At 38.6% G+C, this 10,740-nt stretch overlaps 1 protein-coding gene across 1 annotated transcript; it reads left to right on the forward strand.

Annotated features, from left to right (window-relative positions):
• Nucleotides 1-343: 343 nt before the first annotated feature.
• On the forward strand, nucleotides 344-3,406 carry LOC113084572 (zinc finger protein 2-like). The gene is made up of 4 exons (XM_026254904.1): nucleotides 344-493; nucleotides 993-1,160; nucleotides 1,277-1,676; nucleotides 2,003-3,406. Exons 2-4 carry the CDS (start codon nucleotides 993-995, stop codon nucleotides 3,157-3,159), a joined length of 1,725 nt encoding a protein of 574 aa, XP_026110689.1. The 5' UTR covers nucleotides 344-493; the 3' UTR covers nucleotides 3,160-3,406.
• The last annotated feature ends 7,334 nt before the right edge of the window (nucleotides 3,407-10,740 follow it).

Consider the following 10,740-nt stretch of genomic DNA (forward strand, 5'->3'; position numbering starts at 1 on the left):
ACAAATGGAAGTCAACACGCCAAAAAACCATGGGTTACTACAGTTTTACTATAATAAAACCATGGTTATTTTTCGTAAGGGACTAGCCTGCATTACCACCATTCATAGCATCTCAGCATAACCTACAGCAAAGCAGTGTAATAAAATTAAAAATGCAAGTTTACGGTGTTCACTGCTTCTCTGATTCTGCGCGCGCTTTCTTGTCCCGTCCACCAGAAAGCCGCCAACTGGAGTTATTCAAAAAATAACGGTCATTTTGATTGAACTGCTGACTAACATGATCGACGACTTTATTTAATAATATGAGATGGATCTATTATATCCAACACTTGGCAACGCCACTGATAAACAGTGTTTTTGAAATAAAATAATCAGGTTTGGTGCCCTCCACAGAAGCGTTTTTTCTTCTCCGCTCGTACTGTAGGAGGCGCTGTGACTTTCATCTTTATTCACCGGTAAAATCACTGAAGAAAGGAGACGGAGCACTCAGACGGTACGGGTTTCATCTTGTTTCATTTTTCATGTCTTTTAGCTGTTTATGTGCATGTGGTTATTTTTCTATCGCTAGTGTTTTTATGAATGAAGCCCGTTCGCTTTATGAAAAATAACGACGGTTTTACTACAGTAACCATAACAAATGTCATATTGTTCTACTACCATGATATTGGTCGTAAACAATAGATTTTATGTTTACAATTTCAGTTCTAGATGCTTTTAAAGTTGTCACAGTTTGTGGAAAAGTGCATATAAGTCAAACAATATGTATACGCATCATATATAATCCATAGGCTATTTGATAATATTCCTTCTCTGTGTTACGTAACGGTTTATGTATTAATATAATATGCATTTATAATGGACTGACTCTGAATAAAGCTCAGAATGGCTGAACAAGAGCTGAACTGACTTTCAGAGAACATTCACAAATTTTTCTAGTATTATCTAGTATTGGAAATTATCCACTTTATTAATCGTGAAGTGTTTGTTTTCAGATGTTGAGCATGAAAGCGCAGGTGGATGTGGTCTGCTGTAAATCAGTAGGAACTGATCTGTCCATGCTGGATATTGAGGATTTCATCACAGAAATCTGTCAGCTGAAGAAAGAGGTGGCTTCACTGGAGGCAAAGCTGAGAGAAAGAGGAGACAAACTGAACAGAGAGGTTTGAACAGATCTTCATTTCATCTTTAGCTGCTAATATGGACTGATTGTTGTGTGAATCAATGTCTTATTGTTAATCATACTCTCACTAGATATATTACTGATTGTGTTTGTCAGGATGTGGAGCAGGTTTGGGTGCGTGAGACTGATGGGACAGAAGCTCAGGATTCAGTCTGGAGCGTCAGAGATCAGAGATCCAGAGACACACAGGACTCAGAGCTCAGCCTCACTTTACTCTGTTATACTGACGCTCAGGATCATGAATCCACTGATCAAACCTCTGACTGTAACGCTGGAGAACAGCAGATGCTGCAGACGCCGCTGAAGATGTGCTCCGTCAAACTGGTGGACTGCAGGAACCTGATCGAGAGCAGAGGAGAAGAAACCACCGCAGAGAAACAACAACAACACACTGATGAGGAAGAGGAGGAGGAGGAGAATGGGGAGGATGATGAAGATGGTGATGATTGTACTGAGAATAATGATGATGTTGATGATGGTGACTTTGTTCCTTCAGGTATGTTTCTTCCTTTTATGACCAGAAATGCAGAATAAACAAAATTGGTGTTCATTTATAAAAAGTGTTATGCATATACAGACCTAAATTCATGTGGAGCAGTATTTGTTGTGATTTCTGCAAATTTGAGACACTTAGAAAAACACCATTAGCTGCATGTGTATGAACTATCAGTGCGTCACACATCAGATTGTGTATTTATTTAAATCACAGCCTTTGCAGTTTGACAATCATATGACATATATCAATTTATTCTGGCTGATTGTTCCACTCAAAGTTATAGAAAAAAATATATTGTGTCAATATTCCAATATTGTTTCTTTTAGATAACAATGCTGGTTCATCTTCTGATGGAGAAACTGCTTCTACATCGAAAGACCAAAAGACAAAGAAGAGTTGTGCAAAAACATTCAGCAAACAGGGTAATTTAACAAGACATGCCAGAAAGAAAAAACACACTGCACAGAATGACTACAGCTGCAAGATCTGCAACATCAGTTTTCCGACCTTCAAAGAGAGAACCGTTCATTCAAAAGAGCACAGCGTGAAGAAGGAGTTTCACTGCGAACAGTGCGGGAAGGATTTTTTTAACACACTTTATAGTATGAGAGCTCATATAAAGACACATGAAGAAAAGACTCTTCAGTGCAATGAATGTAAAAAGTTTTTCCGGAACAAACGAGATCTTACAAGTCATATGAGAATTCACACGGGTGAAAAACCGTACAAGTGTCCTCAATGTGAGAAGAGCTTTAGCCTGGGATGTAATCTGAAAACGCATCTACTCTCGCACAGCAATGAGAGACCGCATCAATGCAATGAATGTGGAAAACCTTTTATAAGCTCAGCTTCTCTAAAGTTACACCTAAAAAAACACTTTGATAAACCGTATCAGTGCCCTCACTGCGAGATGAGCTTCAGTCTCAGATCAGATCTGATGAACCATCTACTCACGCACAGCGATAAAAATCTGTATCAGTGCAGTGAATGTGGAAAACATTTTATAAGCTCAGCTTCTCTGAAGTTACACCAAAAAATGCACTCTGATGACAAACCGTATCAGTGTTCACACTGTGAGAAACGTTTCCGTAATTCGGTTCACTGTAAAACCCATGAGAGGATTCACACCGGAGAGAAACCGTACCTGTGCTCCGACTGTGGGAAGAGCTTCGCTAGTTCATTTGCTTTCAAAGTTCATCAGAGAATTCACACAGGAGAAAGACCTTATCCTTGTAGTGATTGTGGAAAGAGTTTCTATAAGCTAAGTGACTTAAAAGTGCACAAGAGGACTCATACAGGAGAAAAACCTTTTAAATGCTCACTTTGTGAAAAGACTTTTGTTATATCAAATTCCCTGAAGGCCCATGAACGAATACATACAGGAGAGAAACCTTACTGCTGCTCCATCTGCGGAGAGAGATTCGCTTTTAAATGGGTTTTTCAGACCCACAAGAAGAAGCACACTGCTCCAGAATCATCATAGCTTCTTCTTGTTTAATGTAATGTGCAGATCAGTGTCTGATATTGAATCATAATGTGCGTTTATGGTTTTTTTAATGGATCACTTCAATCTAAACTGATCCAGGTATGAAAGTGCAATAAAATGTCACTGTAATTTTGTGGTATTGACAGCGGCATTTACTTACAGGTGTGAAACCTGGGAGTGCTTCATTAAAGGTCCAGTGAAATGCCTATGTAGTGACGTAATTTACAGAATACATAATTTAATAACAGGACAGGTCATAAACCTTTCTCCATGTATTTGTGGTTTGGGCTGGTTCACACGTATGATTCAGTCTCTGTTAAAGTGTTCTTGGACCAGAGCACACTGTAATAACTCTGCTCTGCTAAAAGCTGTCAGAGATCAGGCAAATTGACCACGATCAAATATATGTCAGTGGTCAGCAGAAGAGACCAACTCTTTCCTTCTGGAAGAGATTAACAAGCTTTTCCGGTCACATGTTGATGATGTAGATGGTTCTGCCCCCTTCCAGTGAAAACGTGAGCCAGTTCTGTATGAGTGCCACTCTTGGCCGAGCATTGGTTCCAGCTCCAGCACCAGTGATATGTGTGTGTTCTTCTGCAACACTAACACCAAACCAGACCTTATTTAACCCCAGTCAAAAGCGTACACTTTCAGGATCTTTCCCTATCCCCTACATAGTGCACTAGATGCCATTCACCATACAGAAAATAATAATTCTGTGATCAAGTGATCGATTTCAGAATTGTTTAATTATATTGGTGGAAAACAATAGACTGTAAGTGAATGCTTGCATCAGCAGGTGTTGCTACTCAATGTTCAATGAATATCCATATATAAAAAAAAGTAATAGTCACTTGTATGTAGCTTGCGCCAACAGTTGTACACAGAAGCAGTTTTGGGTGGATGACGTATGAGGTCAGCATTGCCGACGAGTCTAATGAAAACCAGAAAGCCGCCAACTGGAGTTATTCAAAAATTAACGGTCATTTTGATTGACCAGCTGACTATGATCGACGACTTTATTTAATAATATGAGATGGATATATTATATCCAACACTTGGCAACTCCACTGATAAACAGTGTTTTTTAAATAAAATAATCAGGTTTGGTGCCCTCCACAGAAGCGTTTTTTCTTCTCCGCTCGTACTGTTGGTGGCGCTGTGACTTTCATCTTTATTCACCGGTAAAATCACTGAAGAAAGGAGACGGAGCACTCAGACGGTACGTGTTTAATCTTGTTTCATTTTTCATGTCTTTTAGCTGTTTATGTGCATGTGGTTATTTTTCTATCGCTAGTGTTTTTATGAATGAAGCCCGCTATCTTTATGAAAAATAACGACTGTTTTACTACAGTAACCATAAATGTCCTAATGTTCTACTACTATGATATTGGTCGAAATCAATAGCTTTTATGTTTATAATTTTCAGTGGTACATGTGTTTAAAGTTGTCAGAGTTTATGGAGAAGTGCATATAAATCAGACAGGATATCATGTATACCCATTATGCAATATAACATAACATTTTATAATATTCAATTTCTGTGCTACGTAACACCTTTGATCAGATGCAACTACAATCACAATTTAAGATACATTATTCATATGCTTGGCGAAAGTGATGCGTTTTTAATCTAGATTTAAACAGAGAGAGTGAATCTGAACCCCGAACGTTATCGGGAAGGCTATTCCAGAGTTTGGGAGCCAAATGTGAAAAAGCTCTGCCTCTTTAGTGGACTTTGCTATCCTAGGAACTGCCAAAAGTCCAGTGTTTTGTGACCTTAGGGAGCGTGATGGATTGTAACGTGGTAGAAGGCTAGTTAGGTATGCAGGAGCTAAACCATTTAGGGCCTTATAGGTAAGTAATGATAATTTGTAACTGATAATGAACTTAATAGGTAGCCAGTGCAGAGACAGTAAAATTGGGGTACCATATTTTCCGGACTATAAGTCGCACTTTTTTTCATAGTTTGGCTGGTATTGCGACTTATAGTCAGGTGCGACTTATTTATCAAAATTAATTTGACATGAACCAAGAGAAATGAACTAAGAGACATGAACTAAGAAAAAACATTACCGTCTACAGCCACGAGAGGGTTCTCTATGCTGCTCAGTGCTCCTGTAGTCTACACTGAGCAGCATAGAGCGCCCTCTCGTGGCTGTAGATGGTAATGTTTTCTCTTGGTTCTAAATAAATGTGACTTGTAGTCCAGTGCGACTTATATACGTTTTTTTCCTCATCATGACATATTTTTGGACTGATGCAACTTATACTCAGGTGCGACTTATAGTCCGAAAAATACGATATTTTCTTGACCTGGTAAGGGCTCTAGCTGCTGCATTTTGGACTACTTGTAGCTTGTTTATTGAAGAAGCAGGACAACCACCTAGAAGTGCATTACAATAGTCCAGTCTAGAAGTCATAAATGAATGAACTAGCTTTTCTTCATCAGAAACAGATAACATGTTTAGTAGCTTGGCATTGTTTCTAAGATGGAAGAATGCAGTTTTTGTAATATGGGAAATATTATTTTCAAAAGACAAGTTGCTGTCTAACATAACACCCAGATTTCTGACTGTAGAGGAAGTAACAGTACATCCGTCTAGTTGCAGATTGTAATCTACAAGATTCTGTGTAGTGTTTTTTGGTCTAATAATTAATATCTCTGTCTTATCCAAATCTAATTGGAGAAAATAATTTGTCATCCAATCTTTTACATTTTTAACACACTGTTAGCTTAGATAATTTAGAGGTTTCATCTGGTCTCGTTGAGATATATAGCTGAGTATCATCAGCATAACAGTGGAAGCTAATTCCGTATTTTCTAATAATATTACCAAGGGGCAACATGTATATTGAAAATAGAAGGGGACCTAGGACGGATCCTTGTGGCACTCCATATTTTACTGATGATAAATGAGATGACTCCCCATTTTTTTTCCAAAGAGACTTACAAATGAGAACAATAGAAGCAGTCAGGTCAACAAGAGAAAAACAACAGTATACAAGTGCCATGACAAGTCTCAGTTAGTCTAGTATGGAAACGCATAGGCAGTTTTTTTTTTTTTTTTTTTTTTTATAAATTAAGATACAAGAAAAGGAGAAGTGCTAGAGTTAGTTGATTAAGTGCAGGCGAAAAAGATGAGTCTTTAGATGTTTCTTGAAAATGAGTAAAGACTCAACAAGCATCAGTACCTTGAATTTGATCCGAGCGACTACTGGTAGCCAGTGTAACCTGATGAGGAGAGGAGTAATGTGAGCTTTTTTGGCTCATTGAAGACAACCCTCGCTGCTGCATTCTGGATCAATTGCAGAGGCTTGACAGTACATGCAGGAAGGCCCGCCAGGAGAGTATTACAATAGTCCAGTCTGGAGAGAACAAGAGCTTGCACAAGAAGTTGGGTTGCTTGCTCTGACAGGAAGGGTCTAATCTTCCTAATTTTGTATAAGGCAAACCTGCAGGACCGGGTCGTTGTAAAATGTGGTCTGTGAAGCTTAACTGATGATCCATCACAACACCTAGGTTTCTGGCTGTCCTCGAAGGAGTAATTGTTGATGAGCCCAGCTGTATAGAGAACTTGTGATGAAGCAATGGGTTAGCTGGAATCACTAGGAGTTCTGTCTTCGTAAGGTTAAGCTCAAGGTCATTCATCCAGCTAGAAATGTCACTCAGACAGGCTGAAATGCGAGCAGCTACCGTCGGGTCATCTGGCTGGAATGAGAAGTAGAGTTGGGTGTCATCAGCGTAGCAGTGATAAGAAAAGCCATGCTTCTGAATGACAGATCCTAATGATGTCATGTAGATGGAGAAGAGAAGTGGTCCAAGTACTGAGCCTTGAGGAACCCCAGTAGCAAGGTGGTGTGACTTAGAAACATCACCCCTCCAAGACACACTGAAGGATCTGTCGGAGAGGTAGGACTTAACCCACAGGAGTGCAGTTCCAGAGATGCCCATCTTTCTGAGGGTAGACAGGAGAATCTGGTGATTAACAGTGTCCAAAAGCAGCAGACAGGTCCAGTAAGATGGGTACCGAGGATTTTGAAGCTGCTCTTGCCAGTCGCAGGGCTTCAGTAACCGAGAGCAGAGCAGTCTCAGTTGAGTGGCCACTTTTGAAGACAGATTGGTTGCTGTCCACGAGGTTGTTCTGTACAAGGAACATAGAAAGCTGGTTGAACACAGCTCGCTCAAGTGTCTTTGCAATGAATGGAAGAAGGGATACCGGTCTGTAGTTTTCAAGATAACGACGAGTTAATGATATTGAGAAGTGGTTCTTCGGCTACAGGTAACAAATCTTTGAGTAATTTAGTGGGTACAGGATCTAATAAACGTTGTTGGTTTAGATAAAGTGATAAGTTTATTTAGCTCTTCCTGTCGTATATTTGTAAAGTACTGCAGTTTATCTTTGGGTGCGATGGATGAAACTGAAGTGTTAGACGCTTGTAGAATCTACATTTGCTATTTTATTTCTAATGTTATCTATTTTATCTGTGAAGAAATTCATAAAGTCAGTACTATTAAACGTTGGTGGAATATTTGAATCAGGTAACATCTGGTAATTTGTTAATTTAGCCACTGTGCTAAATAAAAACCTTAGATTGTTTTGGTTATTTTCAGCTGTAGAACTTAAAGAAAATTTAATTTATGGCAATTTTCAGATGACAGCTCTATTTCATGTTCCGATGGACAAACTGGATCTACATCTAAAGAGCAAAGGACAGTGACCGACTGTGGGAAAAAAATCAGCAAAGAGGCTGATTTAATGCGACATCAAAGAAAACACACAAAACAGACAAACTACAGCTGCAAGATCTGCAACATCAGTTTTTCCGACGTTCAAAGAGAGAACCGTTCATTCAAAAGAGCACCGCGTGAAGAAGGAGTTTCGCTGTGAACAGTGCGGGAAGGAATTTTTCACCAACTCCTTATAATATGAGAGCTCATATAAAGACACACAAAGAAAAGTCTCTTCAGTGGCAATGAGTGTAACAAGCGGAAACATTTTATAAGCACAGCTTCTCTAAAGTTACACCAAAAAATGCACTCTGATGACAAACGTTATCAGTGTTCACACTGTGAGAAACGTTTCTATCATACAGGTTACAGAAAAAACTCATGAGAGGATTCACACCGGAGAGAAACCTTTCCTGTGCTCCGACTGCGGGAAGAGCTTCGCTAGTTCATTTTCTTTCAAAGTTCATCAGAGAATTCACACAGGAGAAAGACCTTATCCTTGTAGTGATTGTTCAAAGAGTTTCTATAAACTAAGTGACTTAAAGCTACACCGGAGGACTCATACAAGAGAAAAACCTTTTAAATGCTCACTCTGTGACAAGACTTTCGCCATATCAACTTCCCTGAAGACCCATGAACGAATACATACAGGAGAGAAACCTAACTGCTGTTTCATCTGCGGAGAGAGATTTTCTTTTAAATGGGGTTTTCAGAGCCACAAGAAGAAACACACTGCTCCAGAATCATCATAGCTTCTTCACGTAATTATTTTTATGGTTTTCAAAACACAGTGATGTAATGTTGTTTTGTGGGTTTCTTTAGGACAGGGATGCCTAAACCTGCTCCTTGAGGGCCTCTGTCCTGCAGAGTTTAGCTTCGACCAAAAGTAAACACACCTGAAGCAGGTAACCTATTTGAAATGGCATCCGAAACCACAGTGGATTTTGAGCATGCTCAATCAATCCCACAATGCACAGAAATAACTGATGTGCACCAACAGCTAGCAAATACCCATAATGCATTGTGAGGGTTGTGTCAAATTAACTGGTGTGTTTCGTCCAGATGGCAGCAGCTGTAACTGAATCTACATCCATTTTTTAAACCATTGGTCCCAGTGTGTCTACAGTATAATATTATGCAGCCATATATTCATTTTTATTTGATTATCACATTGTTTTATTAAGGTTTATATACTGCTCAATAAATTAAAGAACACAGGGGTATATGAAGTAAGACTGAATAAAGTAAAAAAATATTCTCAGTGGCGGTTCTTATGTGTTTACAATCATGGCAATGAAATAGAAAATTATTATTATTATTTTTTTTTTTTTTCCTTAATCATGATTACACTACTACAGTATTAAACAGATAGGGATAATTACTCTTTGTTTATATGGGTACCCAGCACCTGTGGGAATTCAAGGTAATGTAGAGGTAGATGAAATGGATAAAGAATCCTTAATGGTTGATCCAAGAATAAATATTACACTGAGCAGTACGTGCAGTACGTAACGTACATAATAATTCCTTACATTTATGTATTAAATATCAAAATGAAGGCACGGGGTGTTTTTATATCGCCTGTATTTCTGAAAGAAGACTTGCATGTTATATGCGTGAATAAAGCAGCGCGTGTGAGCGTACCAGCTCTGCTTTGTTACAGCTGTTACTGGGGAAACTTCTATTTCTCACGCTTTGTCTATGCTTTAAAACATCTCCTGCTGGCAAATAATGAATTAGCATTTTCATTAAGTCCGCCTGATCCACACAGAAAACACATTTTGTTTGTTATCAAAAAATATCTACTCTAGAGGGACTTGGCTGTTGTTATTGATTCTATTAGGAGTCTACCGGAAGTTAAGTTAGGTCCACAAAAGCGCTCACGCGCATTAACGTTTGTTTATGTTGATGCCGTTGAAATGTCTATAAGGAAACATAATACTGGTCTTCGTGTGTTTAACAGATGAATCAGTGGAACATGTTCTGAATTACAATGTTCTAGTTTTCTGAAAGATGGTCCGAATGCAGGAAAAAAGCGTATAAGTGCAATCTTGGTATTTCTTTCGAATTGTGAGTAATGAAGAGAATATTGGCTTGAGGTGAGAAACTTTCCATTTTCTACACACTCCATCACAGTAGGGTGGCGGTATGACCAATAAAGTTTGTTCAACACCCGCCATGAAACCAAACGAAGAAGAACCACTGTAGAAGAAAGAAAGGAGACTGAGCTTTAGACAGTAAGTGTTGAATCCATTTGACTTTATTTATGTGTTTGGCTGTTAATGTGCGTGATCTGGTTATTTTCTATCGCTAGTATTTTTATGAATGAAGTTTCATCGCTGCTAGCAACATGAAAAATAACGACGGTTTTACTAAAGTAACCATAACAAATCACTTGTAACATTTGATAATATTCATTCTCTTTTGAAACGAAACCGTTTATGTACCAACACAATGGTTAATTCTCAGTATACGGTTCTAAAGTTTAAGGATAAAATTACTATGAATTTGAAAATATCCGATATCTGATAATCATGTCCAGCGAGCTTTGTACTGGATCAAGATAGTGAATATTCTCAGACATGTTATTTCTTTAAAAAGTTCTAGGTAGTTCATCTCTTGTTCAGTCATATATGTAAACAATCATTTTGAGTTTAAATCAGTGTTGATTCATTATAAATGTTTTCTCTTAATAACCATGAAGTGTTTGTGTTCAGATGTTGAGCATGAAAGCGCAGGTGGATGTGGTCTGCTGTAAATCAGTAGGAACTGATCTGTCCATGCTGGATATTGAGGATTTCATCACAAGAAATCTGTCAGCTGAAGAAAGAGGTGGCTTCACTGGA

Source organism: Carassius auratus, unplaced genomic scaffold, assembly GCF_003368295.1.
Source record: "Carassius auratus strain Wakin unplaced genomic scaffold, ASM336829v1 scaf_tig00040296, whole genome shotgun sequence".
Classification (NCBI taxonomy): Eukaryota; Metazoa; Chordata; class Actinopteri; order Cypriniformes; family Cyprinidae; genus Carassius; species Carassius auratus.

Excerpts from the sequence above, each read along its gene's own strand:
- LOC113084572 (XM_026254904.1), top strand. The coding sequence starts at position 993 with ATGTTGAGCATGAAAGCGCAGGTGGATGTGGTCTGCTGTAAATCAGTA. Across the intron at positions 1,161-1,276 it reads GAGACAAACTGAACAGAGAG|GATGTGGAGCAGGTTTGGGT; the intron begins GTTTGAACAGAT and ends TGTGTTTGTCAG. Across the intron at positions 1,677-2,002 it reads TGGTGACTTTGTTCCTTCAG|ATAACAATGCTGGTTCATCT; the intron begins GTATGTTTCTTC and ends TGTTTCTTTTAG.